The 24,365-nt window shown below is 40.0% G+C and overlaps 2 protein-coding genes across 8 annotated transcripts in view; one reads left to right on the top strand and one right to left on the bottom strand.

Moving 5' to 3' along the window:
* The window catches only part of LOC118406541 (neuron navigator 2-like), a 239,444-nt gene extending 221,879 nt beyond the window's left edge, over positions 1-17,565 (bottom strand). The window contains exons 1-2 of one of the 2 annotated variants that reach the window (XM_035806623.1): positions 17,337-17,565; positions 16,949-17,183 (exon numbers count right to left, since the gene is read on the bottom strand). In XM_035806623.1, coding sequence (XP_035662516.1) covers positions 16,949-16,999 — 51 coding nt within the window. In that variant the 5' untranslated portion in view covers positions 17,000-17,183; positions 17,337-17,565. Of the gene's footprint in view, positions 1-16,948 lie in introns of both variants that reach the window. The other variant, XM_035806622.1, reaches the window with a different exon arrangement.
* Positions 17,566-17,788: 223 nt separating this feature from the next.
* Positions 17,789-24,365, top strand: part of LOC118406595 (ARF GTPase-activating protein GIT2-like) — a 16,396-nt gene continuing 9,819 nt past the window's right edge. For 5 of the 6 annotated variants that reach the window (XR_004830054.1, XR_004830053.1, XM_035806746.1 and 2 more), the window contains exons 1-6: positions 17,789-18,287; positions 19,365-19,467; positions 20,146-20,291; positions 20,988-21,140; positions 21,703-21,932; positions 22,278-22,407. Coding sequence is in view for 4 of the 6 variants with exons in the window: in XM_035806746.1 (XP_035662639.1) it covers positions 18,138-18,287; positions 19,365-19,467; positions 20,146-20,291; positions 20,988-21,140; positions 21,703-21,932; positions 22,278-22,407 (912 nt within the window). In the remaining 2 variants the exon portion in view is untranslated. Of the gene's footprint in view, positions 18,288-19,364; positions 19,468-19,564; positions 19,642-20,145; positions 20,292-20,987; positions 21,141-21,702; positions 21,933-22,277; positions 22,408-24,365 lie in introns of those variants that run through there. The other variant, XM_035806747.1, reaches the window with a different exon arrangement.

Here is a 24,365-nt window from a genome sequence, read left to right as displayed (position 1 = left end):
CATTTTGAAGGACAAATTTTGCTGGCCAACGAAGGTAAATCAAATGACATTTTATTAAAGAGAAAATTTTTTGGGCCAACGCCCCTGAAACATGTTTTCGCCAGGTCGTCGTGAGCACCAAAGCCACAAGCCGTTGCAAGGGAGGTCTGGAGAAACCTCATTTTCTGCATTCGATGAGAAAATTTTGCCGGAAACTATGCTAAGTTGGACACTGAAATCTGTTTGAGTGAAAAGGTTTTTTGGGAGGGGGAGGGGCGACGCTTCCGCAACATATTTTTACCCGAAGCGGCCAGGAGGCTCGGAGAAATTTTGAAATCTGGACCCTTTGAAACACCATTTCCTGCATTTTCAGGGGCTCTATCTGGCATTTGACTTCGTGGGTATACGAAGAATTTCTTGGTAATGCTTAACGGTGAATTCGGGATAACAAGTAACGATTAACGTGGAATTAAAACGACCAATACGCTTCACGAAGAATATACCGATAACGCTTAACGGTGAATTAGAGTGGGTCGGTAACGATTAACGGTAAATTAAAATGGCTCGTAACACTTAACGGAAAAAGGCATGCAGGCCCTCACAGAAGTGCAACGTCCTTCACAACCTTACACTTCTGAAACACAAGAGAAAAATTTGTGCCTGGCTGCCAGGATTTTAACCTGGGCCCGCCAGCTCATGAACCCAACACATTTACCACTCAAGCTAAAAGTTGACAGAACAGACTAATTAGACTAGTCAGTTGGTGTCCTCCGAACCCTACTGTGTCATTTGCACTGTGCTTCTTTGTCTATCATGATCAGAATCTCCAAGCGGATCTTGCAGGCTGACAATACTTATAATCTTATGCAACCGTAAGAAGCTACATTCTTTCATGGCCTTTCAAGTGCCTTCAAACACATCCTGTTTCAAAAAAATTTTTGATTCAGAAACATGGCCTAAATATAAGATTATTATCTAAAAACTTTTATTTTCCTGGGTGACGCCACAAAGTATGACGTCACATACCTGGATGTAACCTGGATCCAAGCTTCAATGGTATATAATATTATATTATATTATGTAAAGTGAGAGGTTGGCTAAAGTGCAATGCAGAGCACTACCTAATTTACCATTTTTCTGAATTCTAAGATTTCCATTAGTTGGCAGTTCAAAACAAAAGTGTTGAGCCAGATCAAGGAGGTTGAAAGAGGGCCAGATCAAGTTGGTGAGATCAAGGAGCTTTTATTACTCCTTAATTTGCCGATCTGGTTTAACCATTCGAATCCTGTAATCTATCCCAGAAGTGAATTTTCAGGTTTCTGCAATTTTGAAGTTCTTCTAGTTCTAATCTGGCTCAAAAGCAGTTCAGTATAGAAATATCTCAGCAAGAAGCAACCTCCTTGATCTCAGGGAGGTGTTCTGAATCTTTCCATCCAGTGCTTTGGGACAGTCCCTGTGGGACTTGCTAATTCAACTTGCTAATTGGGAAGCATGCCTTAACAATAACTGACCTCCTTTGAACCTGCATAACAATGTGCATAATTACCAAAAAGAGGAAAGTGAGTGCCTTATATACAGGCCCATGTAATAGGATTTGGAAACTACAAATAATCTCTGGAACAAACTTTTGCCTGTTGTTTCTATATAATGAATCAATGACCTTGATTGTACATTTGTGCTCAAACAAGCTAAGTACAGATTGTAGCGCTAGTGATAATGTACAATTTTGATTAAAAAAAAGGTATCTTGTCACCTCTACAAATACTAATACATTCCAGTATTTACAAGTTCAACTTCTTCTCACCTCTCAACAGTTATAAATATAAGTACAGATGGAATCAATAATGTATGGTTGATCTAATTGCATGAGAAATATGAATTTTTTTCCGTGGTATTCAAGTATTGGAAATAGGGAACATATCTTGTATATTTTCAAAGAGGACGTTTCTTTTGTTGTTGTATAAAGTACAGTAAACAATAAAGTGACACTCATCCTCTATCTTATTCAAGTTACAGTATTGGCAAATTCTTTGTTCCAGAGGAATGCGGTTATGTCGGCCTTCTGGCTTATAATGAATCATACTGGTAAACAGCTTCATAGCGGGCTTCAAGTTTATCAATAGTCAAAAAGATAATGGTTCTTTGGACCAGATAAAGCCCAGGTTATCAATAAGTTTGGTTATCAAAAAGTTTGTTGTTATTTTGTGGGCCTTTCTGCTTTTCAACGCCTGGCTCTATAGTACAAAAATTGCTTGTATTTGCAAGATACTCCAGGACCCCAAATTTTACATATCAATACCCTCCGTGTTGGCAAACTTTCCTGGTTGATTTTGAAGAGTAGAAGGCCTGTGGTATATATTTTGATGTGATACTGATAGCCATTCTGGAATGGTAGCTTTATTCTGGCTATCAGTATCAGCCTTCAAACCCATCATCAGGAACTTTTTGTCTGAAACCAAGATAAAAACACCTTGCTTAAACAAGAGACCTAAGGTAGCCAAGACAAGAGTAAAAGATTACCAATTGAAAGGCAAATAGTAAAAAATTATATCTATTCCAAGGTTGCTGTAAAACCTAGGTTAGGTCAGTGAGATCAGAGAATTCTAAACTCCTTGGTGATCTACAAGGTAGTTAAACCTCTTTGGGTAAACTTTAGTCTTCTATGCAGTGTTAAATACTGACCTGTTCTATACACCAGTGGAGGCACTGAATAAGGCAGCTACCATTCACTTCAGTCTCTTAAATTACCTGTCATTATAAATCAATACACGCATTGTTGTTGCTGGCTTTAAACACCTTCATGTAGGTGCAAAGGAGATTATATAATGACTTCTCTAAAGATAGGTGAGAAAGGGGAGGGGAGGTGATAATATCACACTCTTGTGATAAAAAGGCCTTTGTCCCAATCTCAAGGATTTTAGAGCATGTAAAGAGTTCCAGATGAGGACAGGGTGTTGTTCTGATTGATCAATGTTCTGTGATCTGATCTGATCTGGTGACGGTTGATTATTATTTTCTATTGGGCACTTAGAACTTCATTAAACACAGCTGTCCAGTAGGTATCAAAAACCTAATAAATAAGATTCATTTAGCACCAGTGTTTAATGAATTTCTAGGTGTCCACGCACCCGGCTCGGGACACTTCTAATATTGTGTTACAGTGTCATAACTAACATAAAATATGACTGGTGAATGCCACCTGGCTATATGCTAATAAAGGATCAATGTTTTACCCTGAGGGGTGCATCATGAGATAAAGCCGCCAGTGGTTGGTCTGTATAACCCAAACACCAGCTATCAGCATGGCAAACAAGGCGGTTCATGTCATCTACTTTTCCACCAACTGAAAGTATCATTTGATTTACTACAGTTTAGAATTCAGTAAATAGTTACTGGAAGTTCCGAAAATAATTTCATCAGGTTGGCACTGATAATAGGATAAAGGTTTTTACACAACATGTAACTAAAAGTACTGTACTTTCATTGTACAGTACTTTTCTTATGGACTCCAATGATTATCCTATTAGGGCACCCTACCCTTACAGTACATGTGCAATTTACAATAATTGAATTTATACTTTTAAGGGAAGCTTAGGCCTGTCATGAAATTTATGAATTTTGTGTTTATGTTCCTGACTTGCACCTACATGTACAATCAAATTGGCTTAGATACTAATAAACCCTAAGTGGTGATGTTAAAGAATTAAAGAAAAAAATGAAAGAAGTAACCATGCCCAAGCTTCTGTACTTCTGAAAAATATGAGTAGCCACTGAAGGAAATGCATTTTCTTGAAGTGAAGTTCATTCATAGGTCAGTTATTTCTAATGCCAGGCATCTCCAGCAACAGTCAATAAAACTAGGAAAACAAAACAATAAAAAATGCCTCCATTATATATCTGTTTTATATACATAGTTAAAGTCAAGTCTGAAACATCTAATGAAATCTAATGCATTGTTTAACAGTTTCAAAACAAAATTAAATGCATAAAGAATGCTTCCTGTCATTGTCAAGGCCATTCCTGCAGAAATTCCTGCAGGAAACATTCTTCCTGCAGGAATTTACCTTTCTCCTGCAGGAATTTCTGCAGGAATGCCTGCAGCATTCCTGCAGGAAAAACGCTTCCTGCAGGAATTCCTGCAGGAAAAACGCTTCCTGCAGGAATTCCTGCAGGAATTCCTGCAGGAAGAAAATTTTCAAAATGAATATTCATGAAAGTTATTATCATATTTCACAACTGTACATCATACTTGTCAATCATATGTAAAGACTTTGCACCAAGTGCTTTTATATTGAAAATATTAGCACATTTCAAAATGGGAAAAACGGAATTCCAATCTTAAGATGGAGCTTCTTAAAAGAAAATCACAAACACCTTTCTAAAAACTGTTGGTAATCTATGAAATTCGTTGAGCAATCTTTCAATTTTTTATCACTCTGACAGCAGTCTCTAGTGGGAAGAGTTTCTTCATGACCTTACAGTATGTAAAAGTACAATCCAAAAGACAACAAGACACTCAAAACTTTTCTAAAAACTGTTGGTAATCTATGAAATTAGTTGAGCAATCTGTCAAATTTTTGGTGCTCATCCGTACTGAAAAGGGTGTGTTTCTTCATGACCTTACATGACCTTATGTCTGGTAGACAGATCTGTTTTACCCTCCTCTGAAGTTGACCTTGGTTGCGGATGAGATGGTTAGCAAGAGTTACAGCTAGACACAACACAACAGATTACCATACCCATAACACCATCATGCACAATACAGCCACCCAGCGAGACGCAAGGCTTCTATTCACCTTGAACCTGTTTCGCTAATGCGATCATCCCTACTCCACTTTAAACACTGGGAATGCCATGTAACCGAACACTCCAGCCCTCACAATCCTCAAATAGTATTTATAGCTCCAAAGCCCCCCAAAAGAGCAGTTTTCTATTCAAAGTAATCACCTCTTTAAGGGGCTTCAGGTAACAATTTCAATTACTCTTCAGCGGGTTCAACAAAGCTCTCAAAGCCCTGCCGATTTACGCCTGAAACCGTGCACCATTGATTACGTACTTTAATCTGAAGTGGTCCCTACTTGGAAAACAGTCGTGACTTTTCCGTGCCAGACATTACGTAAGCAGCAGTGATGTCAGAGCATAGCGTGCACTTGTTACAAAGCCGGGATGACCTGCGCCGCTCTATTGTTAGTAGACTGTGTAAGGATGTTTAGGGGGACTGAATGGTGGAGAAACTTGACTCCTGAGGGTCAAGTGCACTGAATGGTGACTCAAGAGTGACGACAATTGCAACTTGCTGCTTGGCATTTTCCAACAAGTGCAGGTCAGACCTTTTGGAGTAGGAAAATTGACTCCTTTAGCAGCTTGTGAAACAACATGTGAGCTAACAAGGGAGGAATTCATGACAAAGAAGTCTGGAACTGCTAGGAATTGACCAAGAAAGGTTGCAGAATAGGATGAGAAATGTTAGTAACACCCTTGTTTCAGGGTTACCACATACTTCAGTCTACCTTTTTCTTGTTGAAGTCCATTCTTTAGTTCATAGTTTGCAGAAATAATGTACTTTCAGCATGGTGTCTACCCAACCAGATTATGAAGTATTCTCACAGGGATTTTTGGTTTCTATATTGGTCTACTTTCTACACATTAGCGCAGTGATTTCGTGTCACAGCAAAGAGAAAATGGAGTGTTTGCGATGGTTTTAGTTGCAACAGCGCTACGGTCACATACTGTACTGTAATGGAAAGTGTTTTAAGGCTGTGGTGTACAGTAATGAAAACACCACTATTTCTAACTTTGTGATGATTTGATGTAAAAACTGCAAATCTAAAACCACAACAAGAATTTCAATTATAGTACCTTGCTCTGTGCAAAAATAAATTGTTAACCGTTATAAAATTTGCAGGTGACAAAGATCAAATGTGTTTAAACACCTCTCTTCATCATCTTGTCACAGTCCTGCCTTCCACACACCTGCAGGTGCCACTGTTGTTTGACACCTGGGTGACTAGAGGCACCAGGCACAGCTCAGTAATGGGATATTCTTAGCAGGGTGGTGCCAGCTACAGCCATACACGAAGAAGGGTGCCCTTTCCACAAACTGTCGACTTTCAGCAACAAACTGGCATTTCTGGCACCTTGGAAGTTGGCAGTGTTAGCAAAACTGAGTACATCCATATAAGGCATGATAAAAGTTTACACAGAACATGAAGGCAGTGGACTCAGTTAGGTTCACAAAGAGGGACAATCCAGGTCTTTCAAAGAATCTAGTTTCTTCAACTTGTCTAAGTCCTGGTCCAAGTCTTTATAGATAGATAACTAATGTAGTTGATAAACTCACCTACCATTACATCATTGTAGGGATTAATTGCAATTGTACAAAACATATCAAATTGGACTTAATGTCTTAATGAATTACAAGTGTGATTTCTTTCAGAATGTGGTTGTCCAGAGGCGAGACAAACGACAGTTTATCACATAGCAATAGAATTAGAAAAAGAACAAAATGCATGAAAAAAAGGTTTTCGTCTTCACCGCTCCCTTGTACTCAAGTGGTGAAGCAATTCTATACAAAAACACGAGGAACAGAACTAAGGTAACATTTCAGGTATTCCTTGAGATCATTACGAGCAATTAGACCACACCAAGAATGATTAATCTTCTCAAGGCTAACTTGGTGACCTTGAAACATGGATAGGGTCGTAAGGTCAGGCAGCTTATCAGTAAAGGTCTGTTTCTGCTAAAACGGTTTTCAAAGGTAGGTATTTCACCTAATCTTATCTTGCTAATAAGCTTGTATAATGAACTTCTTCCTTCCCCAAAATGATTGTCATATGAAAGAAAATATCTTTACACTTCAGCAAAGATATTGGATAAAAACAGGTGACTTTTCTTTGCTCCGACTTATGCTACTAATTTCTAGAATCTCGTGTACCAAAAATGACAAATATTACAAAAATTTGATGTGCTACAACAATTTAAAAACACCGGTACCTTCTTGATCCTATTTCCAATAGACAAAAAATGCAGAACGATAATTTTGCTGACTTCACTGTTTAGAAATAAAACCAAGTACTTCTATACAAATAGTCTATACACTCTCCATTTAAAGGTAACATTTCTACTTCTAAATTTGGACCTCAGTGATCTACTTGATTTGATTTACATGCCTTTCTCCTGACAGACTCCTTTCAGCAAATTAAGTCTTTTCCAAGCCATCTGCTACTGTTTACCCAGCACTGGATCAGTAGCTTTTCAAGTAGCTTTTCAAAACACGTCTATTGTGATAGTGGCTTGTGAGGTTGCTTGTAGTCTTTGAATCCATGGAATGCATGTGGAAAATGACTTCTGTCTTGAAACACCCCCCTCAACAATAAACCAAGCGCTGTGCTCAGCGTAAAAAAAAAAACATTAAACTGCATGTAAAATGTTTGTAACACTGCAAGCATTTGTACCTGTCTCTATTTTATTGATAGCTTGTTCTACAGTCAAGACAATATGCCTACCACAGGCCTACCAAAAGGGGAAAGCCTAAAATCTTTTAGAACCTACATTTTCTTTTAAATCATGATTTTTCCCTTGATAGATACACTACATGTACATGGCAATAACTGAAATACAAAACTGACTGTACTGAAAACAATCTGTACAATTCCAAATGTTTCACCCAATCAACTTCTAGATAAAACCACGCTTCTACATCTGTTCTTTGTCCAATGTGAAAATAGCTACATAATTCTGTCCGTCTGAGTTTCAAAACTCCAGGCTTATCCCCCTGTAGTACAGAGATTAGACTTGCATACGTCCACCAAACACATGACTACCACAAAAGGCCAGACAGACCTATATGTGGTTGGAACTGTCCCCAGTGACCACTGCTCTGTTCTCCCTGGCCAAACCAGCTGCTGCCTACAGAAATACCACTGCCACTTGCACCCAGATGTTTATTGGGAGATCATTAGTCACAATGGTTTGTATGAATAGTTGTAAAGAAAGGTTGCTGGACGACCAAATTTGGTATTTGGCTGCCCTAGGAGTGAGACAGGTGTTTCAACAGACAGGAGTTAATGGAGCAAGACTTTTAGGCAAAAACAAGAAGAAATTATGTTCTTGTTTTACAGATATTCAAAACAAAAAAAAACTTACATGTGTAGATACTACAGAAGGTTAAAACTTATGTGTAGCAAAATATGTGACTGAGTAAAGTCAATCATAGTTCATGTCAATGAAAGTTAGACATCCAGGTTATAAGATATGCAATGTAGCAGTTAGTTACTCAAGAAACTGGATATGGTCTATACATTTTGGAAACGTCAGATGTTTCAGGTAGCTTTTTCCACACCTTTCATTAGTGACTGAAACATCTGACCATTTCAAAAATCTATTCAGTTCCTTGTTTATCTGTTGCGTATGATTGTATACCATTGATGGTGAGTTAGAGCTAAAACTGCATAATCAGAACCTTTCCTGCTGACGTCTGTTGCAACCAATATGATGCACAAAGCTAGAAGAATCACCCTATATCCCCTATATGATGAGCAATCCAACCATTTCTTCTGAGACACAAGGGAGTATACCTCAGGAAACCTTTGAATATAATCATGACATTCCAAAATATCACTTGTAACGCTAATTCACCTTTATCCGTGGGGTAACCTATATCCTTTGTTTTGAAAAGCAGGGTATTTAGGGCTATCATGCCGACGAAATTTGTGTTGAAACTGCTATACTTTGAAAATATTACAAATTGACGTCGATTTGATATCCCTAAAAATACTGTCTTTAAAAAAAACGGATATAGGTTGCCCTGCGGATAAGGTGAACTAGCGTAACCTCAGCAAACCTTTGAATATTATCATGACATTCCAAAATATCACTTGTAACGCTAATTCACTTTTATCCATGGGGTACCCTATATCCGTTGTTTTCAAAAGCAGGGTATTTAGGGCTATCATGCTGACGAAATGTAAGTTGAAACTGCTATACTTTGAAAATATCACAAATTGACGTCGATTTGATATCCCTAAAAATACCGTCTTTAAAAAAAACGGATATAGGTTAACATGCGGATAAAGGTGAACCAGCGTTACCTCAGCAAATCTTTGAATATTATCATGACATTCCAAAATATCACTTAAATGTTGCCACCCTATCTATTGACAAGTCATGCATACAGTATACAAATGTGTCTTATCAGCAGTATCACATGCATGTTGTGACATTTCCTTCAGAGATAAAGCTTAGACGCTAACAACCTTGGTGATTTCCTGTCTCGTCCTCACGATTGAAAGCACAATCACCTAAACTAAAGGTACAGATTCACAACTGCCTACAGGCATTTTTAATAGCTTTAAGTAATTTAGTCCTTTTACAAAATGAAAGATAAAAGCTCTTTTCCTGTGCTAAAATTGTACATATAATTGTGCTGTCACTTTCAGACGATTGAAAATACAACAATGTGAAAGAATAGATACAGACCTGCCTACGGATATGCTTTAGATGAATGTAGCCCTTTTTTTATTCAATTGATTAACACTAGCTCACCCTCATCTGCTTGGTAACCAATATCCTTTGTTTTTGAAGACAGGGTAGATCTATTTAGGAATATCAAGTCAATGGACAGTGGTTTCAAACTGTAATATTCTAAAATATTGCAGTTTGGATACACCATTTGTCAAATTCATAATATTCATAAATACCATGATTTTAAAAATTCAATGGAAATATGTTGCCCCATGGATAATGGTGAACTAGCTTTACATTAACAATGAATAAAAGCTATTTAGATATGTGCAAAATTGCTGAGTTGTACATGTAATTATTCTACCCCCCTCCCAGTTCTCCATATGCACTACACTGTTAACTACCATTAATAAATCATATCAGCATTAAACAATAATGTCCCATAAAGAAAATCCAGTCTACCACTCATAGAAATCACTGGTACACTGTTTAACAGACTTGGACAGCACTGTAAATAAATTCTGTGAAAGGTATGTCGCTTTTGTGCCCTCTATTCAAACACTCCGTTTGCACAAGCACTTTTAGGTAAACGCGTCTGTGGAAGCGTGTGGTTTGCCCAGTGTTAGGCTTGTGTACATACCAGCGTGTGAGTCTCCACACTGATTTTTAAGTCCACAAACTTCAACTGTCTACACAGAATCAATATTACCCCACAGAGCTGGCGAGAAATATTGATTTGCATATTCGGGCAATTTTGAAGCATGGCATTCAACTAGAGCATGAATGAAATATGGGCTGTGTGTAATGTGATCTCTATGATATTCATAACTCATAGCATTATTTGTGCCCCAACCAACAAGGCGTAAATAGAATTATATAGAAGTTTTGCACAATTGGCTATATATAATGATCATCAAATCATAGTATAAATATAATCGTAGAAATATATATTTGTCAAGATAAATTGAATACTGTACAGTAATTTATTATGGTTTGGTTGGTTTATTAGATTATAATTACAGCCACTTGAAAAGAGGTTAGAGGAATTGAGTTTTACAACTTAGAAATAATAGAATTGCAGCAATAGTGGCAACCACACACTACATGGGCTTATTATTTCTCTTTGTTTGAACATGCAAAAGTAACAATTGACTGAAAAAATAGCACCTCAATCTCGATTTTTGTTACACCTTCATGCAACTATACTCAGAAGCATTTCTCAGAAATCCTCCTCGCTTCATTTTCACCTGTTAAACAAATTAAAGGAAAAGCAATCAAGTGACCTGATTTTTCCTGGTTAGATTTTTGCGTTGGGTGCAAAACTACGTATATATATACGCCTGTGGCTTACTGAATCGCATGCATGGCTCAGACAGGGTAATATGTCGGCTGCGGCAGCGGGAATAGAACCATTTCCCACGAGGAATCCGTCCCAGCGACAACGGGACGGCACATCACCGCTCGTACGTGACAACTGATCCATCATTTCCCCATGACCGGAGAGTCTGGGACGACAACACCCCCCTCCCACAAGAGGTTCCAATCGCTGAGCAACTGCTTAGCGACCAAAGATTTGACATACCACTCAACAAAATTCATAGATAAAGAAGGATTTTGTGCATTTTGTTGTCTTTTAAACCATTTTTAAGGCTTTATATCATCATATTCCAATCATAAAATCAAAGCTGATGCAGATCCAATTTTAGTTGCTATACGGTCACTCAGCGATCGCCGTCTAGTGGAAAGGGGGCCTTAGCGAGCCGCCATGGGGTTTGGGCACACGTGACACGTTTAATATCCAGGGTGACAACTGGCTTTCATGAAAATTCACTCTACACACGATGTAGTTCTCACTGGCAGCCACACCCATCATAAAAGCAGTCACTGTCACAACCTTTGTTCCAATATAGTACATATCGAATTGCTTTGATGTGAATGTCTTCGGGCTAAATAATTCCTTTGTCAATATCAAATAACTGCCTGAAGCACATTTTCTCAATGGAGATATTTAAACTACAGATGTATATGATTGTATATTTAGGATGGCATACATGTACATGTTAATAATACAGCCTAGCTAGTAGAAAATGTCAATGAAACATACACATTTTTAACTACCAAGGTCAAGCTAGACCTTCAAGTTATAGCAGTAAGTTTCGTCATGCTTACATTTCATCTAAGTTGTAATGATATAATAATGGCAACCTAAGCAATATCAGACCTTTAAAAATGGAAATTTTCTGGATAAGGCAATCTGTATGATTAAAATATCTTACGGTCAAAGCTTACAAGTAACCACCTCTACATCCATGTAAGGACCATCCAGGCATTATCCAGTTCTTGTGCTCACACACAGACAGACAGAAATGCACACATACAAAAGCAAAACCTTCTTAGCAAAGGTTAATATTGGTTCCTCTTCTACTTTATATCAATAAACCACATTTATCACACTGTGACCATTATTGCAGTGTTAAATGTCCTCATAATGAGGTCACACAACACTTGACACACTTGACGTAATCACCTTACTTTAGGTGAGAATGTCTCCCCTGGGCAATCATACAATATGGTGAGGTTTCTGGCCACCTTCTACTAACTACCTGCATGCAAAATCAATTTTTTTAGAGAAGCTTAAAAAAAAACAATCTAGGTTTATGATTATGTTGCTCAGCCAGTGTCTATTTCAACATAACCTTTATCATTCCTCAAATATTTCCACCAGTGCACTTTGACATTTTCAGGTTACAGATTGTTATAAATTACAGTTTAATATAGAGTACTCGAGGTTGCCAGGTGATTTATAAGATAGCATAGCATGGCACCAACATTCGCACTATCACCTGGTTGAACTAGATTTCTAATTGCTAAAACTCAACCCATGTACTAAGCTGCATGTACATCTGACTGATCAGTGTTCCAAATACCCATCTGCAATCTGCAATTTGCAGAAGGATTTTCAAGATTGCAGAAGAAAAATTAAACAATCTGCAATATTGCACAATGAAAAAAATCAGGATTGGGATTCAATGGTTCTAATATGTTAGCAAACTAGTGGCATTCTCACCCCTACAAGATAACATTTAGCTCTTGTATGTTGTCTTGACTTTGTCTTGCTTTTGTTTCCTATTGGACTATCTAAAAGTTGTCTTCACCTACTTTGCATACAGTAATGCTATCATTAGTATGCATTCCAAAAGTAGATTGATAATTTAAATGCAAGGCATTATTAGGTAGAGACGGATGTTTGGAACAATGTGTGTTTGCAGAAAATATTTTCAAATTGCAGAAGAAAATTTTGACAATCTGCAATATTGCAGAACACCAGAAAAATGTATTTCTATATACCACTGCTGATGATCTGAGTGCTACAAACTTCAAATTCAAATTGTTATAAATCTCATATGATAAGCATTTGACTGACAGTAAATCTGCTACATGCTTACATGAAGTACTGATTTCTAACCTGATTAAAGTTGCACTGGTCCATTTGCATCAGTGACACCATTTTATACTATAATCCATTGGTAATGTACACTTAGGCCACACCAATTTAATTTCTTGGTTCACGGATTTTTCCATAAAAAATATGGAGCGAGAGGGCGAAATAAAAATAAAAATAAAAATTGTAAAATGGTTGGGCTAAAGGTAACGGCTAATCCAAAACATAAGGAAAAAAAGTTTTCAGCTTGAAAAAAGTACAAAAACACTATTATTGTACAGTAACAGCACCTGTACCCACACTTTAAGGAGCTTATAATATAAAGGCCAATTTGCTACACCAGAAAGTTGGTGAATGGTTTCATTAATGGTGAAAATTTGCTGACTGGTAATTTTTATTTTTATTTTTTTTTACAAAAAATAGGAGCGAGCGAATCTGTGAACCAAGAGATTAAATTGGTGTGGCCTTACTGGTAACATAGTAAGCTGACATCAAGCATAGCTATATCAGATTCATACCGATAAACCAGACCTGGAACGGGGCTTTCAAGATTCAATACCACTTTATCTTACCTCATGTACACCTCCCTGACTCAATCTTGATTTACGGCATCTTCAAGCTCCTCTACTTTAGTACTTTATTACTAGGGTGACTCTTGTAGTAATGTCTGCCAGGAAAAATGGATTTCCCCCAGTTTTCTTTATAACACCCATCTATCTTCTGCTAGAGCACTTCGTGCATCAAAGCCTAGTCTCGGCTTCCTTTATCTTGTTCAAGCACTCCAAAATAATAAGGATAAAGATGCTAGCTGTCACACATAACCCTGAGGAAAATGGGTGCTTAATGTTCTTGGTGGTGCATTAAGACCCGCATCTATCTTGGTAAAAAGGAGCGGCGCAGGTAATAGTTTACAACTGGTTGATACAGCCTCTTACCGAGATGTACATCTCTGGGTGGGAGACATGTTATTTGCCACTCATCCATCTTTGTTGAACTGTCAGACTCATGGGAACTGTATTTGTGGGGGCATACGTAAGGCATGATAAAGCTTTTTAAAGTTCCAAGGATTTGTATCGAATGTTATTCAATTTCATGTAATTCGCAATGTAGGGAAACTTTTGCATAAAGCATAATTCACAGGTGTAAACTATTGTTGGGACCCCTCCTCGATGCAAACCCCGTCTGAAACAAATCACCTTAAATTCTTTAATGGAGTCCCAAACTTTTGAAAGACAGTTCCTCTGAATCTATGATACATTGTACAAATGTACATGTACAGCCTGAGGCTTACCATCAAATTGAGTTCTTTTGACCAATATCCATCTTTCAGGTAAATTCCTCCAAATGTGCATGTTCCATAACATTTTATCTCTATTTCAACATGAAGCAGTCCGATAGATCAGAGAACCGATAGAAAGCTTGTTGATCGAAAGCTTGTTGATGTGTGAGTAGGGAAATATCGTACAAAAACTTTATGTCTTCATAGATGAATTTTCATTCGGTCATATCTATATTGTATAACTTAATTTAGACCTTTCCAAATTTTGTATGCTACCAGTCTTTCTAATTTTAGGGATGTCTGGACAAAGGCACATAAGATGACAATACAGGTGGGGGCATTCTAGGATTCTAAGTTTGCCCTCCCCTTTTTCATTCTTCCTGTAACGCGAGTACGGCATGAATGGGACATCTCTGGCCACCAGAAGGGGACCCCCAAAGTAGCAGATGTTTTATTGGGAGAAGTGGTGTGTGCAGAGCAGCTGGTAATGACCCCCCATGACACGCTGGGACACACACTGATGACTTCTGATTGGGAGGGGGGGAATTCTCAGCTGTTGTCCTTTTGACAGTCCGGACAGCTACCACAGCTCCAAAAGGAAACTGTGCCGCTGGATAACGTCAGCATCAGACCCTCGTCACGAGTTATTCCAGGAGATACCAAACGTTGTCCAACTTCTGTATCGGGACTGTCAGTGTGGACGTTGAAAAATTAGCTAGACGGAGGTGGATTCGATAAACCTGCCAGGCAAATTTGATTCTGAGACAGAAACTGGCATCAAATTGGTACAATAACATACTTGAAAGCAATCGCTGGTGGCTGGGATCCAGCACACTGGAGGCCATCCAAAAATGGCATTAGCGTGCACTTGAAATTCTAGCACTGTTGATGTGATAGCCTTGCGGCACGTAAGAGTCACAGTGGAGAAAGACGAGCTTACACACCCGGCTACAATGACTGGTGCAGCTTGCATGTTCTCCATATAGGGAGGCGGAGAGCAAAATGACGAGGAGAAATGCTTCGCACTTCTCAGACAACTCAGGCCCGTGCAGGCCCCGTGGGAGGGCGGATAGCTGGAATATCACTTCAAATATCAAAGAGGGAGCACGGTCCCTCCCTCTTTGCAGGACGTCCACCCTACTTACAACATGTAAACACTATATATAACAGCTAAGATACACATATAAGGAAAGGGGGGGTTTAGGAAGATGATGTCAACTGTAGAGTTTTGACACCATGTGATAAGGATCATCCTAGGGTGATGAGTTTTTGGCACAGTTCCAAGACCTCAGGGGGATGTCCCAGATAAGTGTGTATAGATGTCCCTACCCCACTGCAAACCCATTAAAATACTGGCAGGGCAGAGGAACATGGCACGAACATGCTAGGAAAACATGGGCTGGCATTTTGCGCACCAAGTGTAACGGCCACGCTTGCCGGTCCTGAGATGCCATTAAAAAGCACTCAACTCAAGCAGCCTCCAAGCAGATGTTTGGGGGAAGCATTTGACATTTTCTGGTTTCCCTGTGTATGCCGAAAAAGCATGCAGAACAAAACAATATTATCTCCTCCCATCTGCTTGAAGATTATCGAGCATGTAATAGTGACCCTGCAAAGGCACGGGTTGTGATTTGCATATTAATGAGTCAAGGTACTGAAGTGACAGGGGAATATTCCCAATAAAATATTCATAGATAATTTTTATGGACTGTTGACATTCACTGAATCAATAAAGATCAATCAAATTGACAATGAAACAATATTAATACAAGAACCTGCAATGGGTACGAGTACAAGTGACTGAAAAGACCAATTATTTCTACTTCTAATTGTAGAATCCAACCATTTAGGACACAAAGGTCAATGCATAGGCTCTGACTGTACTTGTAATTACACAACTGCGATGACCGAGAGTGCTTGAGTCAGCTGGACATCCCTCAACCCACAATTTCTGCTTGAAAGGAACATTGATTGAGCTGCAGTCAGCAATTTGGGGGGACAACTGGGTTCGGGTTCTGGAGGACAGAATCACTGGGGTGGAAAATTCAAAGATCATGCCTATTGTTCATGCCCAGTGGGCTTTATATCATCATCTGTCACTCAAAACTGGGCCTAAAACAAAGCCGCATCCGGAAAGAACAGATTATATCAACAATGAAGTAATGAAATTTGAGAAAGACATATTGCTCATTTATGTAGGCGTAAAAAGCTAATCAAATGCTATGTACATAATTTTCAGCTAACATTCTCATAAAACTAGAAAAAGGATTGTGCATATTTATGCATATCATTGATATATTCAAAAACAACATGCTATGCACTTGCTGCACAGAATACCAGACGACCTGTATGTATAAATGGCACATAATCTCCTAATCATAGTGGGCTTGTTCAGATTCAAAAGCGTGTGAAAAGCACCCAAAGAAAACATCCCAACGTCTCTAAACAATGACTTAATTAGTGAAAACAAAGATCAACAAAGGAGAGGGTTGTGGTGTGTTTTTGGACTTGTCGTTACTCGAGGGATTTGCGCAGCAGGGTTTCGAGACTTTGAATATTTGACAGCTGAGGCCGTTACCCCTAAACAAGAAAGTTGTGCATGTGACTGTACGGGGATGATACGTGACGTGCAAATCAAAGAAATCAATATATGACTCAGCGAGACCAAGGAAAAAATCACTCGCTTTGAAATGAATGGATACATCTGAATGTCGGCACTGTAAAGGCGCGCGGACCGTTAGTATCGTGTATGTTGTCCTTTTATGGATTTTAAAAAGAAAACTCACCTTTTTCTGATCATCCAGACTGTGGTTGATCTGTTTTCTCATGGGTTCCATCTTTACAGCACTTTAGAAAATTTTTCCCGGGGTTGTTTTACAGTGGAAACATCCGTTCTTGTGTTACGTCCGTCGGCGGTCACACTGAACCGCTATCACATGGGTCCCGGGTCGGCACAACAACACTCCCTGGTCCGCCTCAAATCACGGGGAAGGTACGGTACGGAAACATGGCAAAATATTCCTGCTCGAACGAAATATCCTCTTCATCCACTCAGCACATTTCCAGAACACTCATGATTCACCGGGTCTTTCCTCCACAACAAACATCCGAGGGTGTAAATCGCCAAATTCGGTACAAAACAAAAATCAGCGCCTCCTCCTAGCTTGTACTCACGACTTGATCGTAGGTCCCGCTCGATTTTTTCAAAGACTTTGATCGATCACGACCTTTTGTGAGCACTGTGATCTTTTTCGGACCTCCCTCCGAGGGTCTGGACAGTTTTGTCGGCCAGCGGTACAGGAAAAGGGCCCTAGGCGCCTCAAATTTTCACAAGCCGCTGCCTTTCAAACCTTCCTGCCCGCTTCAAACATTCAGCATGCTGGGGTGACCTCATGACGTCATGGGGTTATTGCAATGAACAGCTCTTCCGGGAAATTCCTACACCGCAGCTAACCAAAAACAACACAAAACAAAGATGCATTTAATTGTTGAAACATACATTAATTCACCAATGATCGAGGGATTCAATATTATTAGACTAATATAATTTAAATGATCTGTTATTTTTATTGACTATTGTCTGTTGTCTGATATCCGTTTATTTTGTTAAGAAGTAGGATATTGCGTTTGGTTGTGGTTTACGGTGACTTCCGGGATCTGGGGATCCTCCATTTTGCCAAATTTGGTCCATCGTCCCAGCTCGATTTCTGCGTAGTTTTGGGGGTTTGCACGGCAGGAGAAGGAACGGGAATGACTTTGACACTCCACAGATACGGGTAACCCGCAAAACGCTTGACTTCCAGCCGTGGCTTGAGAGGGAATCGAAGTACAACTCTGTGCCCCCCTCCCCTCTCTCGGCAGGGCTATTTTTGACGGAAGTAAACGAGACCTGGGCGTAGCAGTCGTCGACAGATGAGCTAGAAATGTCTTCATTCTAACGTTTACTACGATTACTACGGCACGATTTTGTTTAAGATGACAGCGAGAATGAACCGACGAATGGCTAACGAAGTTTGCGGTGACTGCGGGACAGCAGAACCGGGATGGGCTAGTATTAACCGCGGGGTGTTGTTGTGTGATGACTGTTGTAGTGTGCACAGGAGCTTGGGAAGGCACATATCACAGGTAGGGACGGCTTCTGTTGTTGTTTACATTCTTCAGTTTCAAACTATGATATAATGTACAACTTACACAATGAGGTCTTTCACATAGTTCACTATAAGTCCTCTCACAGAGAACAGACAGGAATTCTAGGTAATATATCAAAGGTAAAGGCCCCGAAAAAGAAAACAAAACCGTCTAAACAGTGTTATGCAAATTGAAACAAAATGGTCCAGACAAGGACTGTTTTCTGTTTCGGGGCCTTTACCTTTGACATATTACCTAGAATATCTGTCGCAGCACATGTGTTCTGATATCTGTGAGAGGACTTATGCATGTGCAGTGATATGTCAAAAGGTGCAGGGCCGAGAACGTAAGCATTCCGCCATTTTGCAAGCGCCATTGCGTTCAGAACATTGTTACGCAAATTGAGACAATGGTCGTGAGCAGACAAGACTGTTAACGTCTGAGGGCCTTCACCTGTCACATATTACTGTAAATGCAGAAATGTTCTTGGGCCACTTTACCATGAATTTAAAACCACCGCAAACATTTTTTTACATAGCAGTAACAGATTTCAGTGCATGGTGCTACAGCGAACTTAAAACCACCACGAAAAGTCCTTTTTCCCACTACCGCGAAATTAAATCCCTGCGAACTTAATTGCATTTACAGTATCCAGGATTCTAGTCGCCTACATACTCAACAGTATCATCACTGCCAAAGTATAACACAAAAACGTATTGTGAATTGTGTAATGTTGAAAGTGTTTTATCAGATAAAACTGAGGATCTTGACATTCAGGGTGTTACCGTTTTGTTTAGCATATTTCCATAAGTGTGATCACAAGGGGAAATTGGTACAAATTTGCAACATTGACACAATATTCCAATGAAATACCCACTTGAGGCAAAAAGCAGGTCATAAACTATTATTAAGCAAACTATTAATAAGCAGTCATTTCAGAATATGTGTTCATGACCTTTAAGTATTATTTCAGGGAACAAAAATACAGAAGAAGTGTATAAACAAAGGGAGAAATTGTGAGTGTATCATGTCCGTTATGAATCTGACACCGTTGACTGTGATGTGTGCCCACAGGTGCGGTCTCTCCAGCATAGCAACTGGGCCTCCAGCCTCCTCACCATGGTGCAACAGCTCGTCACCAGCGGAGCCAACTCCATATGGGAACATTCATTACTGGGTAAGGGGGGTGCTGTTGTGTTGGGGAATGTTCATTACTGGGTAAGGGGGTGTGGTGTAGTGGAATGTTCATTACTCGGTAAGGGTGGGTATAACTGGGCCTCCAGCCTCCTCACCATGGTGCAACAGCTCGTCACTAGCGGAGCCAACTCCATATGGGAAAATTCATTACTGGGTAAGGGGGGTGTTGTGAAGGGGGGCATTCATTACTGGGTAAGGGGGAGGGTGTGTAGGGTGCTGTTCATTACTGGGTAAGGGGAGTGTTGTGTAGGGGAATGTTCATTACTAGGTATGGGTGGGTATGACCAGGCCTCCAGCCTCCTCACCAGCTTGTGGACCCAGCTCCATATCTTGAGTTGTTCTCTTTCAAATTCTCAAAATTTGCGCCTGCAGTACAGAAAAAAAATCTAGGGGACCAAAACCAACACCAACAACACCATTTACTCTAATCTAAGAGCTATATACCACTGCAAAGTCAAAACCAAAGAAATTGAATGTCCATGATATGGGAAATTAAACCGGAAGTTCTAGAAAGATGCCAGGAACCCCATTTGTGAATTCGAGCTTTGTTTCTCTGACCCCTACCCACATACAAAATATCATATAGGTCCATTCACAACTTGGCATCAAAAACATAACCTTCTTGGCAAAGGTAACAAGATATGTAAACTCTCCACAGATCCAGCCATGGCCAGGAGTACCAAGAGGAAACCCTCTCCTAACGACTCCCTGAGCACCAAGGCTGACTTCACCAAGGCTAAGTACCAGTACCTGGCCTTTGTACACAGACTGCCATGCAGGGAGGATGACGACTCCACCATGCAGGTAAAGATTTCCAGTCAGGGGTGCCTCCTACCTACCTACCTATCTACCTAGTCCCTTGATCTCCTGGTCATTGGGGGGACAAGGTAGACATGAATGAAGATGGAGAGCTGCCTCCAGGACACAAATTAACTGCATTGTCTTCACAATTCCAAAAGGATCAAATTCTGCCTTTTTCTTTGCAATGCCCCAACATCTTGGTTAATGCCTAATAAAAGCCTGTGTTAGATAACAGTGAATGGGCCACCAAGCAGGTAAAGAAAGTAATTTGTAGCATTTCCCAAGTACATTGTGATTCAGTTTTACCTGTATGTTTCTTGGTTTTGCCTCATGTGAAGCACACGATATACATATTGTGATGGGATTTAGGATTCCAGTTTGTCACTACTGGCTCAATAGTAAAGATAACCATCGAGAGTAAATGTAAACTCAGAGTCTTTGACTTCGACTGTATTTGAATCGCAACAGGTACAATACAATGTGAATAATAATAGGCAGCTACCTAGCTTAGAGTCCTTGGTCTTCTAGTTAAACATAGATTATTACAAATAGACTGAAGGAGTTCCTTGCTGCAAGTAAAAATGCATAGAAATTAGTCATTTAGATTTTGGTCCACTGAAAACTTAGTTTGGTCCCATTAGCCTAGAAGGCAAGTGAATTTTGTGAAACTTTTCCAACCCTGGACTTGATGTTGTGCAGGACCTGAGTAAGCAGCTCCACTCCAGCGTGCGGACGGGAAGTCTGGAGACCAGCCTCCGCCTCCTGTCCCTGGGAGCTGACGTCAACTTCTTCCACCCGGAGAGGGGGGCCACACCCCTGCACGTGGCAGCATCCGCGGGGCAGACTGGACAGGTTTGGATTTAACGTCAACTTTATTTGGATCCTCTCTTTTTTGTCATAAACCCCAGTAGGATCTCCTACATTTCTAATAGCTATTCTCTCTGCTACTGTTAGGCTACTGTCACATTTCTAAACCAGGGCACGGCAGGGCTGTTTGTGGAAACGAAAAATAGAATTGTATACGTAAAAATATACACAAATACCCATGACTATTCTCTTCATGTCTTCTTTATTTTCGTGTCTTTTATATCGTATTTTTTGTTCCCAAATGCTGCCTTGGGTCTGGAAATGTGACGTAGGCCTAAGTTAAAGTTGTCCGTACATGCCCATCTCCATTTCTGTACCCCTTGGACCACACATTTGTGCAAGCCATTACAGAATTTTTTTGTTCTTTCTTTCTACTCTCCATTTTACCAATCCTTTTTCTGCTAGTGAAAAATCAATTTTGTTTCTTTGTCCCTTGTCCTATTCAGTTTCCATTTTTACACAACTTGCAACTAATGTTTCTTTCCAGTCTGTCCTTACCAACATTTCAAGCAAAGGCTTAATCTGCAGTGCCATCTATTTCTGATAGGTGGAGTTGCTAATTGTGCACGGTGCGGATCCCGGTGCCCTGGACATCAACAGTAAGACACCGATCCAGTGCGCCAAGGAGGCAGGGTTCAGCGACCTTTACGAGCGGCTGGTGGCCTGTCAGTTCGAGCTGACCGACAGGCTGATCTACTACCTGTGCGGGAGGAAACCTGATCACCTGAGCGGACAGCACTTCATCATACCTGAGATGGCGGACAGCAGTTTGGACAGGTGAGATAATGCTAGCTCACCTTTATCCGCAAGATAATTTATATCCGTTGTTTGTATTCCTGATGTCTACCTGCACCTAACCTACACTGGTCCATGTACTGGGTATGTATACATGTTTCATGATGTGGACTTTTGCTAGATACATTGATTGTTACCACCTATGGAGTATAAAAGAAATAATAGCAATGGTTTCTGAACGGATTTTAGTATGATTGATACTTCCTAAATTCTGAGAGGTGAGGGTAAAATTTGTCTGGTGCAGGTAATTTCCAATGTTAGCTGCACCTGTACAGGTATGCAGAAAAAAAGTATTTCAAGCCCTGAGTTCGTTTCTTGTGTTGCTAGGTCGGAGTTGGCGAAACAGGCGCGGAAGAAGCTGCAGGCGCTGAGTAACCGGCAGTTTGAGGAGCTGGCGATGGACGTGTACGACGAGGTGGACAGACGAGAGATGGACGCTGTCTGGCTTACAACACAGGTGTGCTAACTGGTTTAACTACTAGAAAGACAACATTTGCGAGCAAATAGAGCATATTTCACTCCCTCCCCTTATAGAAATGAACTATTCCAAAAAGACCAACTAAAATTCATAAATTAGTAAAGAACAAATTAATCAATTGATTTTAAGAACGACTTAAGTGATTATTTCCTTGATTAATGAAGTTTTCAAGAAATGAAAGTGTCCTCTTGCATATGATTTCAACTTTTAGCTTTGGTACATGACTACATAGGCAATTTAGCTGGCCTTTAGTGTAATACACCAGCTTTTCAGGCATGCCTTGCAGCAGCAGCTGGTTATATTACACTTAACGGTGCACACCCCAGTTTATTTGGGGTCTCAAATCGAGGCTGCGCACCCCCAAGTCGAGAGGCCGTCTCTTAAAGAAAATAGATCTAAAGCAGAAAAGTCGTATATGGGAATGACGGGTATCACTCCAGCTTTAAGAACAGCCGGGTTTCAGTTTCTTCACTCTCTCTACTTTTCATAATTTTGGGGGGAGAAAAGTTTTTTTCACGCAAAAAAGTATGCACAAAAAGGGGAATTTTGACGTGGAAATAAACCCATCACCTATAGTTTAGTCATGAAAATGACTGATATTGTCGGAAAGAGAATACACCTAAGATTAATCAGGCAAAAAATAAAGAAAATCGTAACACTGAGATTTTTACAATAACCCGACGCGCGAGGCATACCAACACGGCTCACAGACCGCATATGGACGGGAAATCTGGGTCAACGGCGAATCACTTCCAACGCGTAGAAATACAAGGAAGTGACCCTCGGGCCCAAAACCAATTTGCACCAAAAACACATCACTTCTTACGCATTTTAGCCATGCCAGTATTAAATGCCACTTCGCAGCAGATTATGAGAAATTTGAACTCAAACACGGACCCTCGAGACCCTTTCGTCACATTTTTGTCGCGCACTATCTCGGACCCCTGTCGCGGAAGAATTGGTGTGTGCACCGTTAATTAACACAAATTATAATTAATATAGAGTATGGCTTTAGAAAGTCATCTTCTATCATCATGCCAAGTTTGAATTGTCTGTGACATTTCCTTCTCGAATAGCAAGTGTTTGAAAGTTACCGTCTCCGAAGGCTAATTTTGCCACACCAGGCATTGGTACCATTCGCTGTACATAATGCTTCTGACGTCACAATGGTTGTATACTCTTGAAGAGGTTTTAGCTCGTTAATTCAGGTTAAACAAACACATATTGCCATGGAAAAGGTAGGCATAGGCCAGTTCTTACGATGAAGTAGATTTCCTATCCATTTTAGGTTGGAATGAGCGATATAAACCACATGGAACGTAGTTTAGATAATGACGTCACAAAGCCAGCCGCAAGAAGATGCATTAAAGTGACAACGATACCGTTTTAAGTTCCTCTCTTCAACGGAAAGCATATATGATTTCGTTTTTTGGTCATAGCTGGTAGGTAAGAAACCTAGCATTCCTGTCCAAGCGTTTCCGCTGCCGAAATGCATTTCATTTTGCAGAAAAACGCAGCCAAATGTTGAATTTGTGGCTAGGACGGAGTCCCATGCCGCACTTCTGGCAACTAGAGGGGATTAAATGGGCATTTGCTGAGAGAAGCCTGTACAGTTGCGTGTCGGCCACGATGGATTACACAAGCCTTGGGATATACCTCCAAATTAGAGCGACTTATTTGTCTGAACATTGAATACCCTCGCGAGCCCGAACCTAAAACTCGATTGTGCTGGAGTGAACGAAAGTGACGTTATCTGAAGGCTTTTTCATTAAAAAAAGCATTCTCTTCAATGCAGGAGTCGCCATTAATCAGATAAAAGCTATTTACAAGTGGTCCAGAGATGTAGTAATGTAGTAGTACTAAAAAGATGTTTTGGTAAACATAACGCCATTGATGTCTAAGCATACACACTTTGAAGGCTATATGACTATGGTCAG

This window comes from Branchiostoma floridae, chromosome 19, assembly GCF_000003815.2.
Source record: "Branchiostoma floridae strain S238N-H82 chromosome 19, Bfl_VNyyK, whole genome shotgun sequence".
NCBI classification, from domain to species: domain Eukaryota; kingdom Metazoa; phylum Chordata; class Leptocardii; order Amphioxiformes; family Branchiostomatidae; genus Branchiostoma; species Branchiostoma floridae.
The sequence above is the reverse complement of the archived record's forward strand: the minus strand, read 5'-3'. Positions and strand labels throughout refer to the sequence as shown.